The 27,921-nt window shown below is 34.6% G+C and overlaps 1 protein-coding gene across 6 annotated transcripts; it reads left to right on the top strand.

Moving 5' to 3' along the window:
* The first annotated feature begins 229 nt into the window (after nucleotides 1-229).
* On the top strand, nucleotides 230-27,779 carry LOC129279902 (uncharacterized). Of its 6 annotated transcripts, none has more exons than XR_010298436.1 (7): nucleotides 230-1,027; nucleotides 7,321-7,439; nucleotides 10,360-10,383; nucleotides 14,633-14,740; nucleotides 21,563-22,557; nucleotides 23,801-24,322; nucleotides 25,766-27,779. XR_010298436.1 is itself a non-coding variant. In XM_064115719.1 (7 exons), the coding sequence occupies exons 1-6, from the start codon at nucleotides 258-260 to the stop codon at nucleotides 23,921-23,923; spliced, it is 2,139 nt and encodes a 712-aa protein (XP_063971789.1). In that variant the 5' UTR covers nucleotides 230-257; the 3' UTR covers nucleotides 23,924-23,953; nucleotides 25,766-27,779. The 6 variants fall into 6 exon arrangements, 3 of the variants coding, with proteins under 3 accessions (XP_063971789.1, XP_063971791.1, XP_063971790.1); XM_064115719.1 differs by having other exon boundaries at nucleotides 23,801-23,953; XR_010298438.1 differs by lacking the exon at nucleotides 10,360-10,383 and having other exon boundaries at nucleotides 21,566-22,557.
* The last annotated feature ends 142 nt before the right edge of the window (nucleotides 27,780-27,921 follow it).

The following is a 27,921-nucleotide window of genomic DNA, read 5'->3' as shown; positions in this document are numbered from 1 at the left end:
GATTTTTTTGCATGGTCAGCCCCCCCCCTTCCACTCTGAAAACTGTTCTGGGGACCCTGAGTGGAGAAGTATTTTCAGTGGATATACCTGGATTGAATTCATTTTTTTTATATACAGAAATGCACACTTAGTTTCTAGTTACTGTTTAAAAAATTGTAAATTTATTCTATGCAAGATTCTTTAACATTGAACACTTTCATGAAGACTTTTTCAAATTTTGCATTGCAGGTATATATCAAGGACAATGGACAGGAGGCATGCGACATGGCTACGGGATCAGAAACAGTGTTCCATATGGCATGGCTTCTATCGTAAGACCATCACTACGGACATCCCTCACATCGTTACGCAGCGAACATGAAAATGGTTCCATCGCGAGCTCGCCGGAAAACTTTGGGCAGCGGGGAGGGTTTGCAATGGACGTTTCCGACGACTGTACCTCCGACTTGGAAAGCAACAAGAGTGCCACACTTAAGCGGAATGAGACCTCACGGAGGAGTAGGACACTCATGGGTGGGTTTAGGAGCAAACGTAGGAAAGACAGGAACAGAGATTCTTTGGTAGAAAGCGGGGGCAGTGTCGCTTCTCTGAGGCACAACCTTAAACATCAAGACTCACTAAAGAGTAATGAAAGTACTATGAGCACAAGTTCAGTGCAATCATCATGTTTTGAGAGTGATATGGGACACATGCACGAAGAAGAGGCTTCTCACGACGTGACGGAGGTCTACATGGGTGAATGGAAACAGGACAAAAGGGCAGGGTATGGTACAAGCCAAAGATCAGATGGCTACCATTATGCAGGGGAGTGGCATAACAATAAGAGACATGGCTACGGGTCATTGACATACCCTAATGGCCAGAAGGAGGAAGGAAAATGGAAACAGAATATGTTAGTTGCATCAGGAAAAAAGAAACTCTTTGTTATTGGATCAAAAAAGATAAGTGACCGGGTAGGGCATGCTGTGGATTTGGCAGGACAGGCTGCTAATCTTGCGAGAGCAAAGGCTGACCTGGCAATATCTAGGTAAGATATGAACTCATTCAGTTTCAATATTATTAACTTCTTGTTTTTCTTAGTAAAGTCACATTTACTTTTTGTCTCCTCTAAGAAAATCATATCTCTTTCTTATATGTATACCCTTCTCCCTATTAACCTAAGAAGTAAACTTAACCTGAGGATTTTGTAGGTTGGTACATTCAAATTTAGAATGCAATCAATCAATTTACCTTTGGTAAATCAACAAATTCATTTCTGCATATGGTGTATGTGTATGGTTTTTAGTTATTACAGACATGTATGAATGTTTATGACTGTGAACAACTGTTGTCTTCATCCAAAAGACATGGACAGGCAATAAAGGTGAAGTGCCATGTCAAGGTTTTGAACCCCAGACTTTCCTGTGTCTTATTAGGCACGGCACTCAACCACGCATATCCATTGTGGTTGAAGAATCAAGTTAATATCCACACAACAATTCGTCCAGTTCATGCAACAATGCCCTTAGTAACAATAGGCAAGCTCAAGGTGGTTCTTATAAAAGTAGAACAATGAGAGAAATGATTATTCAAGGTTTGATGAAGATCACCAGAGAGTAACACAATTATGGATATTTTCAAATTTTGTGTGATGTGATACTCAAGCTGCTCCCCAATAATATGTTCTGTGATATGAATTTCATTAAAATGTCACATTTGCAGGAAATTTATTTAACATGTGCATTACGTATATCATCATATTTTCACACAAGCTTCTTTGAGAAAAAGATGTTCTGGACCATTATAAATCTGAATCTATATGAAATTGGGGGTAATTGCTTGCACTATTACTCTGATTCTTTGATTGATTTTTTGCAAACCTTTGTGTTTCTCTCATTTTTTCTTTTATTTTCTTAAACTTCACTTGTTGATGCAAGAATGCCTCTTTTCCTTGTTCACAGACATCAGTGCTGTGCATTTTTCTTCATGGTCATGACAATGAAAATGAAGCGTCAGCTTTACGTTTACAAATCACTTAAAAAATTATGAGACATTGCGCTTCATTTTCTCTTGCAGTTTATAGGAAGAAATCAAATACAATATTCTAAAGTCAGATTGTAAGTGTATCATCAGTGCATTATTCCAGGTTGTATCTATGACTTTGGACAGCGTTGGAATTGGGAGTATTTTTCTTTGAGGCAGGTTGGAAAGATTTTCATAATATCATGCATGCATTGTAAAGATGTTATTCAGGGGGAAGAGGAAATTGAGAAAGCTAGAGACCTTGGAAGATAGCTAGGAAACTAGAGTGAAAATGGATTTGTTCTGGATAAAAGACAAACCCTGGGAACAATACTCCTGGGACAATGCTTTATGAAGATTACTCTATTCTTGAATAGCTTCCAAATGAAGCTATTAAAGGTATTGTATGACTTCCTTTCATACGGAAAATCATATTTGATATGTGGTATGTGAGTTTTCAAATCTGAAACATGGTATGTGAGGGAACAGTTGAATGTCCTTTGCAATGTATAATCAGCCAGTGATTAATATGTATGCCCAGTAGCGTACGCAGGATTTTTGAAGGGGGGGGGGGAGGGTTCAAACTGAATGAAATGTTGAACCCCCCCAAAAAAAAAGGTCTTCACCACAAATTTTAGGTCGCTTCCTACCCCCCCCCCCCCAAAAAAAAAGGTCTTCACTGTAAATTTTACATCGTTTCGTACCTCAAAAATATTTGACAAGCAAAAAAAAAAAGGAAATAAAAAGGGTCTTCAAAAAATTTTAGGGGAGGGGTTGAATTCTTAGGGGGGTTTGGGTATCAAAAATATTTAAGGGGAGATTTGAACCCATGTAACCACCCCCTGCGTACGCTACTGTGTAGGCCGACATGATGTTTTCATATGGGCACTGCTTAGCTTTTATAATACCCCAAAAATATATGCGATCTAAATTATTTTATGATTCTATGAATTTAATATATAAATCAGGAGGTCCTATTGTGAGTAAGGGGTAAATTTTACATAATCATAATAAACATTTTCATCAAACTTAATTATTGGATGAATGTCAATTCAACAAAATATGTATTTCTGGAATATCACATTTGGCCTTTAAGGTCAGTATGAATCTAGTGCATACTCTGCCTGTAGTGTTGTTTACATATTAGCATCAAAGTGAATGTTGTATATTGACTTATTGAGAATGCTTTGTATGAACCAACAATGGCTTGAGAAAAAGCTTGGTCTTACAAATAACTGCCATAATTATACCCTGTAATTTGATTTTGTAATTTAAATTCTTTTGATGGTTACAAAGTGAGTTTTGAATTAATTATTAGCAGCTTGCCCTTTTGACATTTTTGCTTCCATGATGAGGGTATTTGATGAAACTGGGCAGCAGTTGAAATCATTGAATTTTCAAATTCTTTACTACGAGATGGAAGGTTTATCCTGTTGCCCGTTTGTTTTAAATTATATCATACTGTTTTGGCCTAAAGGAAAATATTATTAGAGAGAAATTATGAACATGTCACACCGAGAAGTTTATTGGAAATACAGGCAATGTCATGTTAGGCATTTGTTTAGAGTTGAGTAGTAGTAACTATGTTCACACTGTCATTTCTGTCATCCCTTATTCTGGGTAGTTGAAAAAGGTCATCATTCTATAATTTGACCTTTCATTGTAACTCCCACTGACTGTATCCATTAAAGGGTAGACAGTCATCATCCTGCATGACCTGCATGCTTGGGTACTACACATGGATACATAATTTCATCAAGAATTCAAATATCGATTCAAGATGATTTTAATTTACAAATTCTCCTGACTGGCGGATCCAGGGGGGCGAAGCTGGCCCTCCCCCTCCCTTTGAGAGGCACAATTGAAATTTGTAATGTAAAAATGCCATTTTGGCTTGTCAAACTCCTGGATCCGCCCCTGATTCTCTAAAAAAAAATATGCTAGGATTTTTTGGGGAAATGTATCGTGAACAGTTGGTCAGGTTCTAATTTAAAGATTGGATTTAACTACACCGACTTTCAATTGATCTACAAATTATAATCATCCTAGGATGCAGCTCCTTATCTTATAGTGAAAGACTTCTTAAACTGAATCTGTACTCCTTACATCGCCGCAGAGAATGAGGGGACATGATACAAGTATTACAAATATTGCATGGTATAGACAGAGTCGATCCAGAATCCCTCTTCATGAGGTCCCAGTACCAGGGAACAGGAGGTCGTCCCTTCAAACTGTTCACTACTCACTGTCGGTTGAACGCCCGCAGCAACTTTTTCAGCAAAAGAGTGTTCCAATCTTAGAATAGTTTGCCTGCAACACTAATAATGTCCTCCAGCATCAACTCATTTAAACACGGGTTAGATTCTTTTTGGTCAAACAAACATTTTGAAATTGTCTGACATCCACGCCTGCACTGCATCTACTTTTAATTATGCATCAAGTGTTAGATTTACAGGACTACCTACACTCCTTTACAGATGATGATTGAATTGAATTGAATAACTTTATTGTCCATAAAGGAATTCTTCTTGATGATGATATTTATAGAATAGAATGGTAAAAGGGAAACAAATTTTTCCCCTTGTCAAGTATAATGGCACTTAAAATACTCTTTTACGGCACATTTTGGTAAATTACCAAAATGTGCAACTTAAACACTAACTGTGTCTCTAACTCAATACCATAATTATCAGTCTTTACTCCATTTTAATCGTCAAATCTGGTTTATAAGTCATTACCAAAATGTGCATACACATCACGTTTTAACTGCACATTTTGGTAACAAAAAATCCTGTCAGGCATAGGTGCACTATCGGCATATTTTGGTTACAAATTTCTTTTACCAAAACGTGTAATTTACCAAAATGCGCCATAACATACTCTAATACATTATAAAATACTAAAATACACTTGGCAGTTTACTGATCTATCTATCTACATTTTCACCTAATTTTGGTAGGTGAAAAATAGTTGGTGAGGTATGCAAGTCATATTAAAGTGATTAATGTCTACAAGTAACATGTATGTACATACATTGTGTTAAAGATATGCTTCAGGAAGTTATGCTTTATACACTGTTAGAAAATTTATCCTTAAAAAAAAAGAAGTTCCTGCAGCAGTCTCGAGAACACCTGTAATCTTACCAGATTGCGTAATCTTACGGGAAATTGGTATTTGGTGTATGGAACCTTACAAGTTTCCTTGAATAAAACACCCTTGTCCCCTTTTTAAACAGACAGGTTCTGTTAAATTACAGAAAAATTCCTGTTTTATGAATTTACAGAATGATTCTTTTATTGCTTTCTGCAAAATCTTCCTTTTTTCTGTAAAATCAGTTTTTTTTTAACAGTGTAGGTATAAGAGATTAAGTAGTTTAATTGGTAATGATACCAACATTTTTGTTAAGTTTTAGGAGTTAGGCAAGAATTTGGTATTTGCAAGAAAAATCTTGGTCAATTATCACTCCTAAAAACTTGGTAACAGTGACCAACCGCGTACCATGATATAATTTTGGAGGGGGCGGTAAATGCACGCAAAGCGTGCCAACACTTACAGAGCGTGCAAAGCGTGCTCCCAAGGGGGGTGGGTGCAGGGAGGGGAGAGTTTTCCCCCTCCCGCTCTCCGCACTAAGTTTTTGATATTTCATCAAATTTTAATCAAAAGAAGACGTCTCTTGCATCTCTAATACCTTTATCAACTCTAATTCAATTGACTTGCTGTGATTAAAAATAAAACCTGTTTTCAAAAGAATGATGAGTGCCCCCAAAATGTGAAAGGGATGATGCAAACTAGAAGAGGGACTTTTCCTTTTCCATGCAGGTGAAGCACGGAAACTACTGTGACTTACTTTGTGAAGAAAAAAATTGTGTAATTTCGCTCATAATATTAAGCGCTTCCTTTTGTATGATTAAGAAACTTCAGTGATATTCAAAATTTCAAATCAATGGCGCAAAACAGGACAAGAGATGGATGTGCAGCGATATAGAATAAAGTTTCATCGTACCTACTTTTGCATATAGCACGTGCGGCACGAATTTAATGCTTCCCCCTTTGAGCAGATACTTTGCCTAATAATTGCTTGCTGAAAAGGGGAAGAAATAGCATTTGTTGACTGGGGGAGTGACGGTATAAAAGTTTACCGCTCTGAACAGAAGAGCCGAAATTTTGTGTCAGTGCAATAAAAAAATACTTTTCATACTCTTTACACCCATGTATACTTTATGATTTCTGGCAAGAATGCGATTCCCATGGCCTGGAAGGAGAATGTAGAGGCACAGCTTCATTCTCTCTCTCTCTAGTTGCTGAAGAATGCAAGCAAGCTGGAGAACAGGAAATCAGAAGCAGAATAGAAAAATATTTAAGCTCAGCTGGACTGTCCATAAATTCTAATTCAGTATTAAATTCTACTCTTCCAAATCCATCGAGTGCCGGAAAATACTAATTCTAAATCCCATACAGCCTATAGCAACGCCTAGTAACCATTCAGTTTGAATTCCATCACTACCACATTCCAAACACAGCCGGCCTGACCCAGAAAAACTGGCAACTGAAACGTAACACATTATGGAATGTAAACAGTGCGAGAAAGCAAACAGACTTAACCGAAACAACCAAACCTCTATTTTCCACCCCGCTATAGGAAAAACAGAGTAGAAAAAAAGGTGTGGAAAACAAAGGAGAAAGGCAATTTTGATATTTTTTCCCATGCAGAGCGTGGAAGCAAAATTTTGAATGAATTCAGAGAGAGAAGAACATCTCATTTAGGTTTTTATTCTTTGGACAAAAAAAGAAAAACAAAGCTATACCCTTCTTCGCTTTTCTCCCTTCGCCCGTCAGACCAGTAATGTGAACAAACAAATTATCCTCATTATATTTGTTACTTTTGAAGTTGTTTAAATTAATTTTGGTACATTAATAAATAGCATATTTTAGACACATTTCGCATGAAACATAAAACTATGATGACTAATCAAACATTGATGTCATTAGTATCATCTCCATTATGGTTTTATGTTGGATATGTTTAGATCATAAATCATATATGGCGGTTTGATTTCTTGTTTTTAGATAAAGCCATTTAAGAAAAACTGTAGAGCACTTCACTTTTTTAAAGTCCAATGATATTGTCATAAATTTGCATATGCTGTAGCATTCATTATACACAGCAAATGTGGGGGAAAAAAGATGGTCAAAGCACCTATTCTGAGGCAAGCCACTCATCTACTGAAAATGATAAAAGGCTTTCCTACCATTGGAAGCTTTTATGTTTAGTGTATTGGTTTAATTTGAGTTTTCTACATTAATCTTCTGTGATCATAGGGCTGCGTATGCAAAGGAGAAAGCTGAGATGTCTGATGTGGAAGCCTCAGAAGCCAGAGAGGAATCAATCAAAGCTAGAGCTAGGGCTAAAGATCTTGCTTCAACATTACCACCAAGAGGTATGTATACGTCTCTAATTCAAATCATTCCCAATCACGATCATATCCAATCAAATCAAGTCCAGTCATTTGAAATTGAATATATGCCATAAAATAGGCTGGGACAGTGAAATAGACATGTTGATATCAGGAAGACTGTATTGTAAGCTCATTAGTAGGCGTTGTTTATTGGTTGACCCAATTACAGGAAGGCAATCGGGAAAGATCAGGTGCTGTATTAGATCACCCAAAACTATCACATCAATATGTCATTTAGAAATAGACTGAAGAGGGATAGAAAACACTTGTAGGTATAGCATACCTGAACTTGAAGAATCTACATTCTTAGAAATAAATCTGTGTCATGTTTCCTACAGAAAAGAATGTTGGACTGCTGATTTGAATAAAGTAATAAACTTGGAATGATCTTCAAATAAAAGGCTATTTGCTTATTGGAAGTTTAGATATGATGACAAATAAAGTATGTGAAATTAATTGAGTTTAACATTTGTCCATTGCTGCATTATTTGTAAGCTCTCTTCAAGAAGGGGTGTATATCATTCAAAATTTAACTTACAAGTTTGACCTTTATAAGAGCTTTGTAGACGAATTTGAAGGTCATCACCATTGTATTCATGCATTTAAAATGTCACATTGTAATAACCTAATCTTTAAAAAATGATAGTCTCTACTCAGCATTAAAATCTGGTGTATTACTGTCCTTATGTTTTTATCGTAACCCACAAAACGGGTTCAATACTTTCACCTATAAAGGAGACAACTATCATCCTTCATATCAGGATTCTACCTCCTTCCTCCTTAAATCCAGAAGCTTGACTTTAAATGGTGTCAGGAGTGGGATACATGCTCTTATACTTAAACCTATGTGCATTGTGATTAAATGTTAAATTCCAAACCATTAAAAATATTTTCCTCATCATCAAGTGACATTTTATTGAAGGGATGTTCTACTTTATTAACTTGTTTATGTGGAAAGCTATTTATCGATGGAAGGCTCGGTAGATTTATCTCCAATCATTTCCTTAATTTACATGACATTTTGTGAGCCTAATGAGAAAATGGTTTTCAATTTCTTTAATTTGTGGGTTGATAGAGACCCGTGCAGTTGATTTCATGTAGGCTGTTATCTTCAGTGATTTTTGATCCCTTGCTTTATGAATTCAAATCTGTAATTTATCAAAACTGTTCTTTTATTCTGATATGTTTAGTGAATTTCCTTTTATTTATTGATGAACCTTTGACAGAAACTAGTTAACTGTGCTGTTTCTGCTGTTGTGTTTTGCAGTTTCAAATAACCAGATGTGAATATGAATGTTTTCCATTTAATGAGCAATAATCAACTCTTTTCATACATCATAGAGCTTTTTTACTTATTCATCACAGTTTGTGTTAGAGGAGTACTTTTGTCAACTCAGAATTGTAATTGTACTTTTCTTGACTAATATGAATATTTCATTCATTTCCACATCAATCAGTATCTAATAAATATTAAGTTCTTGGTGAAGTTGATATTCTTATTGGGTAGATCATTAAAAGAAAGTCTTTTTGTGCAGGGGTTTAGATGGAAGTAACACATGTCAATGCAAGTCAGATGTCGACTATGAAAAAGTTTATACAGATATAATCATTTAACTTTTATTTCTTAAACTCTTACAGATCAATAAATTTTGTCATATCAAGTGTTTACTTGTTAGTCACTCAATATTTATGATATCCTTAAAAGTAAAACTTTGGGTTTGATACTGATGAGAAATTTTAGCAAAATTACAGGCATACAAGGTCTTGCTGTATAGTCTAAGCCCAGACAAAAAAATAATATAATTTTTACTTTCTTTTTATATTTGAGTAATTCTCTTCAATTTTGATATCTTGGTTTCATAAAAAAAAAACAGTTATGATTTTATTGCTTGATGAATGAAAGTAGATGACATGTAATATTTAATTGTGAAGATATTCTATCAAATGTTTAGTGTGATTGTCTTTAATATCAAGCTTCATAACCGTAATGCTTATGTAACTGTTGACATAAAATTGCAAAGAACTATATTCCATCATACACAAAAAACACAATGAAACTAGAAACAATAAAGATAAAGATCTTAAAAGAAACAGCTTCACTGAACTTTACTTGAAGGAACCTGGGGGGGGGGGCACTTCCATTGACGAGTGGATACCATGCGCGACCATGGGGTCTCAAAAAGCACCCTAAACACGTATTTTCCATATTCTGAAAATGCACCACTTAATAAGTATTGGTGTGTGAAACCCTACCCTTAACAAGTATTGGAAACAAAACATACTCTTGGCAAGTATTCCCTGAATTGACCCCCTAAACAAGTACAACAATATTTTTATTGTTATGTGCACTGTCGTCGGTTTTACCTGATTGGGTTTAGTACAGCCCCAGCCCCTGCACCTCCCACATCTCACTCAAAATCATACTCTAAACACGGAATGTTGACTCTTGGGGCATAAAGTACATCCTTTATAAAACATTTTAGTCTTAATTGTTTACACCCTCGCAAATTTGACCCTAAACACGTAGCTTTCCTAGCAAAAATAGATACCTTTTTTTCATTATTTTCATGCTTTTTTGGTCGCGCATGGCATCCACTCGCCAATGTAAGTTCCCCCCCCCCCCCCCCCCCCGGGAAGGAACTCTCTAATATTTTTCTAAGAATATTAATTTTAACTTTACTGATGAATATTCTGTAAAGCATGTAGGGATGTAGACGATTGTTGTTTTATTTAATGCAAGTTTTGCAGTGTTCATTGCCAGGGAAATCTACGCCTTTTAATGACATGATAATATAAATTCTTGGTGGACTGTGCATGTGTAATGAGTCAGTGACGTGCTTCTAATGCTGGTGTGCGTGTGTTGTTAACCAAGGAATACTAACAACATTTTGTATTTTTTCAGGCATGTCCATGATGAATGATTATGGTAAGATGATCCATTATCCAACTCTACTGCACACAGCTCACGATAATTCTCCTTTTAACTCTAGATTTTCCATTATCTCAATCGCCTTCTCCATTTCTCGGTCTTTTTCTTTGTCTTTTGCCTCTTTACCATCTCTTTGTCTATTCATATCTTTATAAACTCTTCTTCCCTCACTTCTCTCTTTCTTTCTCTATTTTCTCTCTCTCTCTTTGCTTTATCTTTGCCCGTGCCTTTCAGCTGTGCATAATTCTTGATCTGTCTCATTTTTCACTGATACTCTGCATTTTCTCCTCTCTTGCACAATCTCTCTTTCTGTCTTTTTATTTTTCTTTGTCTCTTTATGTCTCTCTCTCTCCATCTTTTAATATTTCTTTTCTCTGAGGCTGAATCACACAGAATACTTGTTGCATGCCCTGAAGCATAACAATTCGCTAGTCACGTAGGTGATGCATCTCTTGGCTCTGCATACATAAGTAAGCAAGGGGCCTTGCCAAAGTAGAAGCTTTCCTTTCTTCTGATTATTGTGTAATCCTTTTTAACTTCTTGATGAATGCCAAAGGATATACACTATCTCTCCTGCCAGGAGTCACAAATGCTCTTTTAGTAATTGTTGTTTATGATCTTATGAAAAGCATAATGTCTTGGACTTTTAATGCATTGTTATTCTCTCCAGCTCTCTTTCACTCAATCACCCTTTCACTGGTGTAATATATGTTTTTTTGTGGGACTGTGTATAATTACTGTAGAGCACTTGGTAAACCATGCACAGTACTAACATTTAGAAGGATTTCCTCTGGCACACAATTTAATCTTGTCTTAATGTCATGTGTCTGCATCAAAATGCAATATAAGAAAAAAATAGGTAAACACATTTTATGATGTAGAAGTAAGAATTGAGGCATAAAGATGATATACCGATGAAAGGAGCAATGGTTATGCAATGAAAATATGGGGAAAATTATAATATGAAAGAAAGTATGTGACGATAATGATGATATATTTTTTTTACTAACCTTATAAGAATGTTGCAGGAAGACAGAGTTTTGTACCTCAATGGATAAATAGCTACCCGTGTTGGGAAGAATATTTGTTTTTACGTACTATTGGCCTATATCCAGTACCTGAGTGCCTCTTACGCACTTTGCATGATTAACATTATTAGTGTTTTTATTACAATCATTATATTTCTATCATGTTTATCACTATTGTTGTTATATACTTTTGTTAAAAGTTTAAAAGAGGGGGTATAGAAATGAGCATAGTTCACAGAGAATCTTGAAAACATCTTAAGAAAGTTAACATTTTTGTTTAAGTAACTGTATATATGTTTCTTAAAATAGACTTCATTTCCAGAAGAAACTTTAACCTTATCCTACTTGTCCAAATTACTCTCATAATAACAAGAATATAAGGTTCTTGTAAAAAAGTCAGAGCTTGATTTATTTCTCTCAAAGTTCACTCTAATCAACCTGCTTTTTACGATATTTTTAGAATGAACTTATCTATTCCAGCTTAGGCAAGGGGGATCATTATAATACCAGGACATTTAGTGCGTATGTTTGTGATTGAATGCCCCCATTTTCTTTCGTAAGTTCTGATGTCAAAATAATGTATATAAATGTCAGGGTTTTTTTAATCTCGAAGGAAGATCAGAAAAACAACACAAAATGTGACAAGTTTAGCTTCATGTGTTTTCAGCTTGACATGCTTGGGGCACTTGTGACCATAAATAGACATCATGAGAGTGAGAGAGAGAGAGAGAGAGAGAGAGAGAGAGAGAGAAAGAACAAGAATTGAACTTTTCTTATGTAGGACTAATGTTTGAAAGTGTGTTGAATAAAAAAAGGGAAAATATAATATACATTAAATCATTGAATTGTAATTCAATCAATGCTTGATTGAGTATATAATAGGAATACATGAAAACTCTAAGAAATGAGATTGATTTTAGACTAAGATTTTAAAATGCTTTAAAATCTAGGCAAGATTTAACAAATTCAGCTGTATTTCTTAGAAAAGAGCATCACATCATTTTACTTTAAACTATTAGTTGGATAGAGATTGAGTTTCAATTGAATAAAAATATATTATAAAGGTATAGAGATTGGGTCTTAATTTGATCAGAAAATAGATTTTAACAGTAATAAGAATTAAATTTGCGAATTTCATTGGGATGAGATCTTAAAGACAAAAGTACTTCTATTAAAACTAAAGGATGCGATTATGTATCAACGGAAAGGGGGCAATGGAAGGACAAAAGAACAGGATGTAACAAAAACAGAATGAGAGGTTGAGAGGGAGAGAAGGGTAGATAGTTCTTCAGTCAACTGTGACAAGCAATTACCTGCGGCTTGACGTTGAAAAACAAGATTCACGCAAATAAAACCTGATCGTGGTTACATGAGGGATGTCCTTTTGGCGCATGTTAATAACGATGCTGCACATGGCTAAAACAAGTTCAGGTCCTTAGTAAGTCGGTGTTAGAGGCACAGATTTTCTATCTTCTATCGTAGAACAAATATGAGAAGTAAACTAGGACTAACAGACCATGGATGTAGTTTTACTTACGTCTAAAATGATCACATTTTTGTTTGCATCACTGAAGCAAGAAGATTTGGAGATAATGTTATTTATCACTTCATGAAATTGACATTGTGATTTAGTATTAGTATGTATAGTAACTTGCAAATGCTGGAGATCAGTCACTTTCTAGTATGTACAGTACTTGTATGTTTTGTCTCGAACAATGATAGAATTTAGCCTCCAGTACACTTCTTCGTTTCCTAGTTTAGAATTACCCCCGTCCGACTATCCCAATATAATATCTTGGTTTCCATGACAACTTCTTTTGTAAGATGTAAAGTTGATACTGTGCAGTAGCATCCTATATGTAAGTCTAAACTTCCTGAAAAGGTTGTGTTAGATGAGATGCTATTTCGATCCAATAGCTGAATCCCTCTGAATAGTTTCATTTTATATTTCATTATAGAACTTGTTGATGCCCTATAAAATTTTAGCATCCAAACTTCATTATATTATTGAGCTAATTCAGGTGATTGTCCCATTAGGTGAAATAAGCAAAAGCATTATATTAATTGTTCTGTCAGTATGATATTAGTGTCTGCATTCATAAGTATTTTTATTCAGTGCATACCTTATTAGCTGAATCTCATTTTTTTACATATCAGAATATCCTGAAATTTTCCTACCAAAAAATATTCTCATTTGTTATGAATGCCAAAAACTCATTCAATAAATGGCCAGGTTATTTGTTTTATGCAACAGGCATCAGATGTCACCTAAAATAAGTATCCATGTATATTAGTGTTCTTCTTATTACTTTGATACAGAGATCTTATGATACTTGATTGTTCTCAAATATAATCTCTTTTTCTCTTGTACATGTACCAAAACAGGGGGTAACTTACACATAATTTGAATAGTAAATAGTTACTATCCAATTTGCATGAATTAACTGGATTAGTATGGTTGGAGGCACTGACATCATTCACCAGTTATAGCAGGATTTGAAGCGCACCTGTACTCTTGTTGTTGTGGGTTTCCAAGCACATTTTTGTGCATGGATCGGTTAGATGATCATAGTGTGTTGTGAATATTCTCTTTAAAGTTAGAGTGATCTTGAACACCTTTGCCAGTCAGAGGTAGTATAGCTTTCTTCTCACTTTGTTGTCTGTCCTTGGTATAACTTAACAGCCATATTGGTGTGATGTGCATGTAGTTTGTTGAGTTCTAGATTCCAAGATTTAGTCGTAAGTATTAATCCTTGCGGAATCAAGTATTACACAAAGTCAAACTGCATGGTCATGTATTTTCATCACTGAATAATTAAAACTCAGCCACGTTTCCCCTATGGATTCTTTTCATTTTCTTCAAACATTGAATAAACTGCATTTCCACTTTTAATTGATTAGTGATAGATGTGTGTGCAGATATAAATGTCTTGAGGACATTGACAGAACCCCCTGACAACACTCTCTATTCCAGCGATAGTTGGATGTGAAATAAATGATTCAAAATCAAAATTGAAGGTATGTGTGATGCAGAGCCAAGTACTGATTCCCATGCAGTTTGTTTTCACTGTGTTCAATACTATATAGAGTTGCAGTTATTTTTTTGTCCTGGTTGCAAAGGTCTTTTGAATAGGGCACCTTCACTTGCATGGTGTGCAATGGTTTAGCTGATTTAAAGTGATATTTGATAAAGAAGGTACTCCGCTTATATCTTGTAGCATCAGACGGAATGGCTACCAGGAAGATGGGCGTCAGGATACAGGTTCCTGGTGGTGGTGTTGGTGTTGGTGGTGATAGTGGTGGTGGTGGTGGTGATGGTGGTGGAGGTAGGTTCTTCCACCCCTCTCTTCAATCTTTCTCCCATCATCCCTGCACTCTCGTAGGTAGCTTCCCACACAATATCAGCTCTAGAATTTGTGGCAGCTTAGTGAAGGCCTTAATTATTTGACATGGCATATGGCATCTATTGGAGCATAAAGGTGGTAACTCCTAAAATATTTGAGGAGTCTACATGACTTAAAGCTTCAAAACATGCAATTGTTGTATATCACAAATACGTGCCTATTCTATCAAAGTCCTTGCATAACTTTAAGCTCTGACTATCCCCTCCCTGCATCCCCTACCTTCTCTAACTTTCTTTCTGTCCCTTAGTATTTCTGTATCCTTCTCTCTTTTACTTGTGTTATACAGATAATTCAAATTTGAGCTCATTCCATTGGATTTGAGAGCATGCAATTAAGCAAACCTATTGAATCAGCCTGTATTAGCTTGAATTATCTTTATGTATACATACATGTATATGAAGAAAAAAATGTTCTGGCTGGCTTAATCAAGAATGTTCTATATAGCACACACTCTTTCTCTTCCTCTTATTATCTTTCTCACCTTCATTTTTCAGAATCTCATGTTATTATTGGTACGTTTAAGGTCACTTCCCATTCTCTTTAAATATCATTTGTGATCATATACCTTTAGATGGGGGTGCTATGTATGCTTCACTCCTAAAAGTGTCATTGAACTAGAATTTTGGTACAATAATGTTCATTTCAATGGAGTATATCTGACATTAAATAGTTATATCCTTTTCAAAAAGGTAATATTTGATTCCATTTTATGAACAAAACTTATCTCAAAATAGCACTGAGGTTTTGTTGTACCAAACATCTGTTAGGATGATTTGATAAAGAACATTTCCTTCTATATATTTTCACACTGTATTAAATGAAGAACACTTTGCTTGAACCTTCTGCTTTGGTGATAATTTTGATGCTTAAATCTAACTAGTTCATATTTATTTGAAATGTCAGATGAATCCCTTGCATGAAATCCCAACGTTGATACACATGTTGCTGCATTAAAATGAGCTAAATCAGAATCAAATTAACATGAGCTAGTCTACGCTCTGACATTTCAATATGCCATTTGAGCCTAGATTAGATTATTCCCATCACTCCTAGCATTTATTGCGAGCACCTGGGCCATGTCATTGCCCTCGATTTCCCGGGGTAGAGAACGCAAATGAAGGAAGGAAGGAAGAGATCAGAGGAGTTACTATAGCAACCAAATATTATGTACTTCAGATACATTACAATATCAGGACGATATGATTAGGCAATAGGAGAAGTATGTACATGTATATGTCTGGCCTTCATACGTGATATCGAGATGTGTAAACATGAGCTAACACAAGGTGGCAGAGATTACTTCTATGATGTATAGTGAGTGATTGTATTACCGACCGGCCTTGTATTACCGAACGCGCGCATCATACGCATCAGAAAAAAAATTCATACATTCAAAATTTCGCAACATCCTTCCAAAGAGAACTTGAATAGAAAGATGATGAAAAATGGTCAAAAACACATTTTCAAAGTCTTAATATTCTAAAAACAATAAAATATGGTCAAAATAGCTCATCAGTGATTTTGTTGTTTTCTCAACTTTTCCCATAGAAAACACACGTTCGGTAATACGTTACCTTTTTCAAGTGACCAAAAAAATTCACATGCGAAGAGGGGTCCGATTGGAAGCAAAAATCGTAAAAAGGAAAAAACTATTTCGGCAAAAATTTTACATATTTATATTTTGTAGGTAATTGTGTATTTATGGTGAAAGTTTGGTGAATTTTATGAGAATAATGTGCTTGATATGATTGAATTCATGAAAAGTGTTCGGTAATACGATCCACTACCATATACAATTCTGATTTAATTCCCATCTAATCGGTAGACGTCCATTCTATTTTCAATCACGGTTATTTTAGTATCCCAAGGGAGAAAGGTAGTGAGTGAAACTCCTGTGACAAACCACAGAGATATTTTCCATGTTCAGAAATGGCAGAACAAACACACTACAATAATGAACATGCAACTCGGCACACACCTACTCGTTAATAAAAGATTCTATTTGTCAATTTTGGAGAAAAACTCTGATTGTATTTGGTAGTAAACTGCTAAGACCTTCAGTGCACCATATTTTTTTTATCGTGCAAGGTTGAAAAAAAAAATCAGCCTTCTTTTTTTTCGGGGGGGGGGGGGGGCCTCATTTTCAAGTGAACTGTACACTAGAATCGTTTGCTTGGGTTTGACTCACAATATCTAAACAAACCTTTATTTCAATTTAATTGCCTGTAATTTAGATTCTTTGAATTTGTCATGTTTTAAAGCATATTGTAGGGAGTGTGACTGATTTAGTCATGGTCATTTCAATATAATTGTTAAACCAGTTTTACCTTGGAATAGGGTTGATGAAATGTAAATGAATTGTATAATGTATTGGCTTCAAACTTTGTTCATTAGGACAATGAAGAGAATCTTTCATCACTCTTTATTTAGCTGAAACAGAGATGAAGCATCATATTTATTTAATTATCATTATACCATTTCAACCTTCAGATTTCTTAAATATTTTCTGATTTTATTGAGCTGATTTTTTTAGATAAAACCATTGGTTATCTGTAGTACTCACCCCAGCACAATATCTTTTTGGATACAATAGGTAAAATCACTTTCTACTATCTTATCTTGGTAAAATCATGAATGGTTCACTCTGTCCTTTTGAAATTTTATAAAATCATATTCAGTAATATTCATGATCATTGTATCTGTATTTGAGTTGAAATTAGAGGAGAGTAATTTTCATTCTGTGGTGCTCTAAAACTTGGGTCTGTATTCATTACTTAATGTATTTTTACAATAATGAGTCCACATCTACTCTAGATCTGTGCTAATAAATAATGAATAACGCTTTTAATTTGAATTTCTTTGCAAAACACATTGAATTATCATTATACCATAGAAACCATCAGATTTCTTACATATCTCCTTATTTTATTGAGCTGAAATCTATTTTAAGTGAGTTATTTTATATAACATGTCTTCAAAATTCTAGCATGGTGAATTGGAACATAACATACTAAAACCTCATTCCTACGTTTCAATCTTGATTTTTTTTTTATTATTTAAGTGACCTAGTCTATTGGTAGTTGAAACATGAATATACGCCCACAGTGACAGTATGCCCACGTAATACATGAACTGTTTTCCATGTGTGTTGGGACAACTGATCACTCTCATGGATAGAAATGTTTTCGCTTTAAAGACTCCCCCCTCTAGTGTTTATTACCATACATCCGCCATCAGCCAACACATGTCTGCCATGTAATCTTCCTACAAAAACAAACTTCAGTCTATAATTGCATTAACTTGCCAGCTAGCCTTCACTTATCAATTCATCTTTCTGGCATTTATCTATCTGGTTGCACTTCCAGACACTGCTACATTTCTATCAAGATAACCACATAGCCATAGTAAATCTATTTATTTATTGGGATATTGACCAGCAGCACATGCTGAAGTATGATTGCAAAATAAATAATAGACACATAAGCACAGTATATATAAGTGTTTGTAGAATACATATTTATTTCTATTTTCATTTGACTTTTTGTGGGATATTACCTTCCTTGTATTAAAGTTTATTGATGAATTACTAATAACAATAAGAATAATAATAACGGCGTATTTACCCAGGATAGCCACTTTAGTTTTGAAAACTGTTCTCCCAGCGGGCCCTGTTATTATCACCTTTGCCTTAGCTGGGCTGCCTAGGCACTCAAGCATTAAAGGAATTCCTTCCTACCGGGTTCCCATTCACCTCACCTGGGTTGAGTGCAGCACGGTCTGGGTATAATCTTGCTATCTTTCTTAGGGGATCCACGCTCTACAAGCAATGCTTTTTAGTGGATCCCCTCATTTCCATATCAGATTGTGTTAAAACTATTTTACTAATATTTTGGAACTTGCAATTGATTTGTAATCATTGTTATCATATTTCTTTTGTATTTGTTTATATTTATAATGTATGTTTGATTTGTATTTGCTTATGCTGATAATGGAAATGGAAAATAAACTTGAACTAAACTTGAACTTGCTAAAGAAAAGCATGAAACAGCTTGGAATCAAACTCAAGTCCCTCAGATTGATAGACGAGAATCATAACCACTAGACCACAATGCTCACATGTCATTCATTATTTAATTGATTATTGAAATGTTTTTTTTTTAGAAATCCAATTTAACACATTATACTGATGAATTACCACAGTTACATAAATATATGTTGGAATACATGCAAAACTGGTCACTGTTCATAATTAGGCCAAAATATATATTGCAATCTATTAAGGCAAAAATCTGTATCATTCACCCAGCACAATATGAATTTGGATACAATAGGTAATATCACCTACTACTATCTTTATATTTCATGAATGGTTCACTCTGTCCTTTTGAAATTATGTGAAATCATCTTCTGTAATATTCATGATCACTGTATTTATTTTTGTATATGAGATGAAATTAGAAAAGAGTGATTTTTATTCTGCTGTATATTTAAATCTTGTGTCTTTATTCATTATTGAATAATAATGAGTCCACATCTACTCTAGATCTATTCTTATATAAATAATATAATACATTCCGTTATTAGTTTACATTGTTTTGCAATCCTAGATATTCTTAAACTCATAGCGATGATTATCATTCAAAGTTTGATAGCTGCTTTCTTGATCACAGTTCCACACATTTGGACTTCACCATGTCTTTATCTTCGTAAGATGTGTGTCATATTTCACTAAATCTGCATTTTGGTTTCATGAGATCAAGAATTGCACAGACATTTGAATTGGATTCATATAATTGATATAAAAGTAATATGAACAATGAACCCACCTGCTCGATTAAGTATTTTTCAGGTATTTAACATGCATTCATGTAATATGAAATTAAGCATGCATTAATTCTATATACATGTAGAATATATTAAAAGTGGTTGATGTTTAAGAATGAATTCAGAGTGAACATGTAGCTTACTCACTTTTTAATGAAATTTAAGATCACCCAGTTGGAGTGATTCTTCAAATATTGTCTCTACAAAATGAGCAAATTTTTTTCCTCTTTTTTCTTCCTCAATTAGATCACCTAAACTTCACCGATAGATTGAAATTCTCTAATCACATATTTGTTTTAGTAGGTCTGACCATTTTCCATGTGTTTTGATAAATGAAAAAAAAAAGAAATTTAGGGCCCCCAAGTCTTTAATATCTCACTATCATTAGATTGTAATTTTATGTGCCTATGGATATCAGTTTTGAAGCCTTTTTGGCTTAATTATTAGCGCACAAGATCAACACCAACAGTAGAGGGCAGATACCCTCTAAACAGCGGGCCTTACTTTACCATTGTTGTGATTTGTGTACCAGTGACATCTTCAGTAGAAAAATTATATAATCTCCTTGATACTTGGCCAATGCTCAAAACATTTTAACCCTCTCATTACTTTAACTTGCATTATTCTCTACGAAATCTGTCAATATGAGACCCGAATATATATATTGTATCTTAAAATTCTTACAACTCTCACTGACCCACCAACTCTCTCTCTTTCTCTCTTTTCTTTCTCTGACTCGAACTTTAACTTGATGCAATATTCATGATTGTCTAAATTTAGATGGCTGGCCAGTTACTTCTCTATGATTTAACATTCACTGAAGATGTATGATATTTCTATGCTCTTGTAAGATCATGCAAATTCTCTATGCATTCCATGAATAATAGTTTATGGCATGTTGATAAAGATTTCTTACAATCATGTGTCATTCTCAATCTTACAATTCATTAGCTTTTTCTCAAATATTACATATGATTCCATCCTAGAGGATAGTACTTAACCTTATCAGTACTAATAGTACTAATCATCAATAACATGTGTATAATCAAAGGCAGTGGGGGATGTCTTCAAGCAGATTACCATGACACAGTGCTATAACCCGGGTACTATATAAGCCGGCCAGTTCATATCCATTAATATCACATGGATTATGATTGGCACGCAGGGCTTGTGGTAAGAAGGCGCTTATAATTCTTTACTCTGCCCATGATTGAGGTCAGTACCCACCAAATCAAATGTCACATGCTACTGTCAAATCCTGTCCCACTTCAGCAAGGCCATTGTTAAATCTAGCAGGCATGGTGACATTTACTTGATCATCGCACCCAACCTGTCCTGTCTTAAATGCACATGAATTAGCTTTGCTTCTATAACCACCCTTTATTTATCGTAAGTGTGATCAATGATTGGAAGATGGGTTCACAGATTACCAAGGAGTCTCTGTGAATTCTAACTAAAGATAAAAATGATACCATAAAGGTAATACATTGAAGTCTGTAGATAAATTATGCGTTGGCTAATATTTAGGTGGAAAATATGAAGATATTGAAAGGTTATTTTATGGCTCTGAATAAGATAAGATTCATCACAGTTCAATGTATTTAAAATGAAATGTTCATTGAATTGTGTTGATGATTTAAATCTTGTTATTATTTTGTTATAAGGAACAAAGATGTAAACAATTTTTAAAATTCAATTGTTTTTCATTTCTTGATCAAGTTCTTAATTTCTTTGGAATATTTTGGAATACAGATCTATGATAAACCATTTTTTATTTAATGACTGAATAATGAGACATTGTGTAGTTAAACCCTGTATAAATGACAAACTTGAACTCACTTCTCTGCAAGTCCTTGGGTTTGACAAAATCAAAAAATTGAAAATGACTTAACACAATCTTTGGATTTTCTTACGTTTCAGCAGGAGAAGGTGGTGACATCAAGCTAGACAGGAAAAAGAGCTTTTTTGGTCGTCACTTAGGGGGCTTTGATCGTAAGAACAGAATGAGAGGAACCATTGTGAAATCCAGATCTGGAAGCAGGTCAGAACGTGGTGAGGGCTCCCATCCATCATCTCAATCAAGTGACCGGTCTATTCCAAGTGGATTGTCCAACGAATGGGACGGCCGTGGAGCCAGTCCACAGAGTGACAGTCAAATGAGAGAGGCTCGGTCGACGGGAAACCTTTGTGATGGTAGTCCAGTTCCTAGGAGACATCTCAGAACCTTGGACAGGATGGGCAACTCTCAGCAGAGCAACCCGTCGGACTCCAGTCCTCAAATGGATAGGAGGATGTTGACTATGAGAGAGTATCATCAGAGGGAGTATCATAGCATGGATGAGAGATACGGTCCTGATGGTAGAGAATACCACATGGATAGGAACAGGCATTACAGTGATAGGTCCTTAGCGGATCTTACTCCTGATTCAGGGATCAGTACAACATCAGATTCTGACCGCTTGAGGAGGGAAGCCATGAGATCGAATCAGAGGAAAGGACCACCTAGGAGACAACTCACCAGACAAGAGGGCCTGGATGATGCGTATCACAGTAGCCATGGAAACAATCGTGATCGATACGATGCCCACTATAACGACTATGGAGATGAATACTACGAAGATGAATCGATATATGACAAGGAGGAGGAGGATCCATACCTTGATGATCGCATGGTTGATGACGATGATCAAGAGAAATTAAAGCAACAACAGTTAAAACAGAAGAAGAAGATCAAGATCACTGAACTAGCTACCAAGGTAGATGCAGCCCCTCCTGGACATTACCGGACCTTCCAAGGAAGGTTTCCAGCAACATGTGGTATCAAGTATCAACCTAAGCCAGAGGGGGAAGAGGATGATGTAAGAGACCCAGAGCTAGATGGAGAGGGGGCACTTGTTGTACATTCTGCTAAAATGGTAATTTCTTTTCTGTCTCATAGGAGAGTATAGTATCTTTTTTTTTCTTCTTGCTCCTTCAATAAGTTCAATGAATGGGTTTCAGTTAAATTGAGAAATAGACCATTATAAACAGTGAAAACAAGTTTTAAGCATGTGACTCTCCCTCAATAGATATAAACTTATACTAGGTAGATAGCAATATATAATTTGCATACAGTATCATTGTTACTATTATGATAATTATTATTTATATTATTATTATTTTTATTCTTATTATTATCATTGTTATTATTATCATTCTTATTATTATTTCTTTTCTTATTGTTATAATTATTTCTATTAGTACCGTATTATCATTTCTACTTAACTAGAGGATTATTTATTGCTCTGGAATATCAATTTCATTTTCTCGCAGAATTGTTACAAAGTGGTACATGCACAATTAATTAAACTTGTTTTAGCGACATTGTATGATATTCGGATAGGGTTATCAATATAGTTCAATTCCATGTAGTATATTTTTATATTTTAGGGGGATATTGAATATCAAAGATTCATATTGATTATGTGCATCATCCATATATTTTAAAATGTGATGTCATTCAACCTCTTTCTCTCTATGTATCTATCTGTATGCAGTCATTTTATCCTCAAAATGTAATATTCATGCTCAACTGTCTAGTTGTACCTTTCCAATCCACTCTGAAGCCCTATTTACATATCATTATTTTATAATTACCTAAATATTTAGTGTGTCATATTTTTATTTTCCCTGGTGTGTGTCTGGTTTTATTTGATCACACTCATACTACTGTACATGTCTACTTATGTTCTAGCTTATTATGTATCATCAGTGTGTCACTATACCATTATGAAAGTTTGTTTAATTCTTTATATTCTCCCTCCTAGCCACAGTTCTGTTTTGCATCTCACTTCCTTTGTTGGTTTCCAGACGTTCTGTGTCTTCATCTCAGTCACCTCATAACACTGTCCAGTGTTCTTCGTGTGTTACTTCTTTCTTTCTTTTTTCATCAAATTTTTTTTGGTTTCAATTGTCATCAATCACACGTCACCAAATTCTGTCCAGTTAACACCATGTGATATTTGTTAATGGATGGATGAGGATATGTAATAAACTTCCGAGAACTGGACTATCAGTGTATATTTTATTAACTAACCTCCAAAATGAGATTTTCAAGTAACTAATGTTCATTTTTCTTTCCTCTTTTCCTGTCCTATGCATCTTATTCCTCCTTTACAGAACTGGGCTGCAAGCAAAGGCCTGACCGTTCTAGTCTTGGTGCTTAACGTGGGTTTCACAGTCCTATTCACAAGTCTCTTCTTACAGATGGAAGAAGAAGGGAACTGGGATAGCTGGCCCTAGTCCTGGTCTAGCTATTGGTCCTCGATACATGTACATACCGTTTCTTGCTTCAAGTTTGACCGTGACGTGACAGCAAGCATGGCCTTAATTTTGTTTATGAATTGGAAGCCGTGATTAAGTTGCAGCAAACGTCTTTGGCCTTGAGTTGTAGTCTCATTCACCTTGCATGACCTGTATATACACAAACTCTGTTTCTAAGGGAGCACCTGACTAGTTGATAAAGGAGATGGGCTCCTTACTGGTTCCACAATGGAAACATTACTCTACTTGGAGATAGAATTATAGCCTACTCTACTAGAACGTTGGATATAGAAGCAGGAGTCCTTATAATTACAAGAAAACAATGGATAAAGTATCAGAGGGGGTTGGTGTTGCATGCCGCACCTAATATTTACTTAAGTAAGTCAATGATTAAGGGCTTATTTCATAAAGGGCTAAGTATGACTAAAAGTCACCCTTAAATGCCTATGGTCATGCAAATTTGTTGTGTATTGACCAATCAAATTAAGCTTTGAATATCATCTGTGCTTCAGCCTTGAAACAAGGTTTTACGTCATACTTAACTCTTTGGAATAGTCCATTATACTTCTGTGAGATGATATTATGTAAATCACACCTGAGCAAGATGATTGGAATACTTTTCATTGATATTGAATTAACCAGCAGCTATACTTATCACAAAATCAAACATATTTTGAAGAAAATATGTACTTTCCCCAACATTGGATGATTATACCATGTGCTGTTATAGGCAAGAATAGCTATTTGACATAGATATAATACATAATTTAATGCCATAGTTATACTTTGTGAACTTTTAAAAAACATCTGTGAACCCCACATTCACTATAATTGTGATATTTTTATTATTATCCTCCCTGACAAAAATGTTGCATATTTACAATAATTTGTACTGTTTACTCATCTCACAATTTACAACAGAAAACAATGTTAAGTATTTCTTGGAAATCGAAACAAGAAAATGAAATTAAAGTAAATTATAGAATCTTTAGCACTCATGAAATTTCAAAATCTTTTTAAGGTTGCAGCAATATTTGAATTTATGTGCACATTTTACATGAACTGATTTTTGTTGAAGTTACATTGTTAAACTGTCAAGCTAAAATCTAAGTGAATGATCAGGTTTTTCACCTAACTCAATGAGAGTAATTGAATTTTTCATTTTGTTCACAGCATATTTTATTATTCAAAGTTCCTTACGTCACTGAAGAACATCTTTGCCCTGGACTTTTGCCTTAATGAAAAATGTGATGTGTATATTATTAACAAACTTTTTATTGTATCATTATTATATCATAGATCAAACTTAAAAATGCGGTTTTATTTCTTTTTTTTGCGTTAATCATAAACCTTTTTTACTTTGCTGTACTCTTTTAATTCACATTCTTATTCCACCTACCACCAACTTTCCAGTTATTATTTTCATCATTTTCACCTACCTTTTCTCACTTTATTTTTTTAGTCTCACCATAACTGTGCACCTGCTTACGAACACCCATCTTGTTAGATTTTAATGTGCATGAAAATTTATTGGACATTGTTTATTGATTTTTATTTATTTTCTCGTCTGGAACATTCACTATCGAATTGTAATATATTAAGAAATGCATATTAAGCACTTTGGTAATTGGAAGGATAAACTATGGTTTGAGATTCAGGTACTTCTCATTAGGAAAGATCACCAGTAAAGATGATAAATTATTTAAATAAATATATATATTATTTTAAATAAAAATTGTCTTCTTTTATTTTGACAAATTTCTTTCTTTCTCATATAACTCATTAATAGTTTTTTCTTCTCTTTCCTTTCCCCTCATGTAGACCTGGTCTGCCAGCAAGGGCCTTATCTTCTTAGTCCTAGTCCTGAACGTAGGCTTTACAGTCCTCTTCACTAGCCTCTTTCTACAGATAGAAGAAGAAGGAGAATGGGAAAACTGGCCCTGACATTCACAAGACCCTCTTCAACGAATGACCACCAAACTGGTCACACCACCAGTCATCCTGATACCCATGATGTTGTAAGAGAGAGAGAGAAAAAAAAAGAGGATTGAAGAGTCTAGGCAAGAGAGAGGGAGAACTCTTCCTCATGATGATAAAAATAAGTGACAAAGCACAAGAGTGAAAATAATTGACGTTTGAAATTTAGTTTAGTAAACCAATGAAATCAGGAATACGATCTCAGATCATGAGCTCTCTCTTCACAAAATACATCAGCCTTGATTTTACATTCATTTATTAATTTCAGCCTTTTTATTGCTATCTATGAATCATATGAGACATGGAGTGCATTATAGAATTGCTTTTTGTAGTAGAATATTCATGAATTATGAAGTAGGAGGAGAAACTTAACATATAAAAAAATTATATAAGACATTAAGAAATAAACAGTTTGAAAGTTTGGGACAAATAATTGACCAGATATTTGACTCAGAAATAGTTTATGTTCCCTGAGAAAACCTGAGACTACTGCTTGAAAACGAGAGACTCTCCTTGTTTCTGATTGGCCGGCTAAAGTTGAGAAGATTGCTATGACAACTTACATTTTTTTTGTCACTTTGATTGTGCTTTGTGGATAAGTGGAAAGATAATTTATTTGTTGCAAAGCACAAAGGGCAGGATCATTCCATTTTCTCAAAAGAAAAATTTGAAAAAAACTATTGGCCTGACGAAAATAGGATTACCTAATAATAGTACTGTATGTTTTTCCTATATATATATATGAATAATATGCTATTCTAAATTTCTTGGCCAAATCATTATTTTTTTCAGAAGGGTGAATAGTAACTTTTAAGAACGGGGAAAAAGCAACACATTACTTAACATTATAAGGCACCTTTAGCATTCTTTGGAATGGATACATGTGCATTAATACTGTTACTATTATCATCATTTGTATTACTATTGCTATCACTATCATTAGAAGTAGTCTCAAATTGAATCTTTATTACATGATCATACAAATTGCAGTTATTTGTTCCTGTTATTCAAGATACCAAGTAGCCATTTTATTCCTGAATGATGTGACCACCCTTAAGCTGCTACAAAAAATAGTAAGAACTATTACTTTAAAAGACAGATTCTACTTCATCAGGGCCCTGTTACTATTATGGTAACTTTGCCATCCTATTGTAACTACCATGGTAACCATTCTAAGCAGCCAATCAGAATCAAGGATTACAGGGAAGTTACCATTGGATGGCAAAATTACCATAATAGTAACTTTTATGCAACGGGGCCCAGAGGGAGATATGTTTACATACTTTGAAAAATTTCGAACCCCTCCCCTTAAATACTGTCAAATGATATGATAATATCATATGCTGATACAGAAGGGCATACATTGTTTGCGGGCATGTCAGGATCCAATGACCGGGGTGATAATATATCTGTAAATCTCTTAGTGATGTCATTTTGATGTATTAAGCGCTATATAAAATCTAAATATTGTTTTTATTAAGGGCATTAGCATATGTTAGCATTGATATTGAGGCCTATATATGGATTTGCAGTGTGTGAAGTATCTTACAGACACAATACAATCTCATTTTATACTGCACTATAGAAATTACAATGTTAAAAGAACATTTCAAGTAAAATCACTAGGGAATTAAGATATATGAATACAATTTCAAATGTTGTGGGTGTGAATATTTTACAGTGCAAGAGGCTGGCAAAGTTATTATAGAACTGATTTCTTATCTTTGAGGTGACTTTATAAACTGTTTCTCTTTATTTGGAAGCTGATTGATGTAAAATATTGCCCGATATCTTTGCATTTACATATTATGCCGAGTTTCCTTACTGCATAGTAAATGCATTCGAGCATTAATAGTCTGGGGGAAAAAAAATGGGAAAATGTTTCCATGAAGCAAACATAATGATATATTTCCAATATCTATTGATGTGATTCCTCTTTGCCCAAAGATATATGAAGGTTAATAACAGAAGTAATAGAACGCAGTCATGTTGCTCAGTTT

Source organism: Lytechinus pictus, chromosome 2, assembly GCF_037042905.1.
Source record: "Lytechinus pictus isolate F3 Inbred chromosome 2, Lp3.0, whole genome shotgun sequence".
Lineage (NCBI taxonomy): Eukaryota > Metazoa > Echinodermata > Echinoidea > Temnopleuroida > Toxopneustidae > Lytechinus > Lytechinus pictus.
The sequence above is the reverse complement of the archived record's forward strand: the minus strand, read 5'-3'. Positions and strand labels throughout refer to the sequence as shown.

What these genes read in the sequence shown, in the direction of transcription:
- LOC129279902 (XM_064115719.1), top strand. Translation starts at nt 258, where the DNA reads ATGCGACATGGCTACGGGATCAGAAACAGTGTTCCATATGGCATGGCT. An exon ending in GCTGACCTGGCAATATCTAG is followed by an intron (nt 1,028 to 7,320) that starts GTAAGATATGAA and finishes CTGTGATCATAG; the next exon opens with GGCTGCGTATGCAAAGGAGA. An exon ending in TTCAACATTACCACCAAGAG is followed by an intron (nt 7,440 to 10,359) that starts GTATGTATACGT and finishes GTATTTTTTCAG; the next exon opens with GCATGTCCATGATGAATGAT.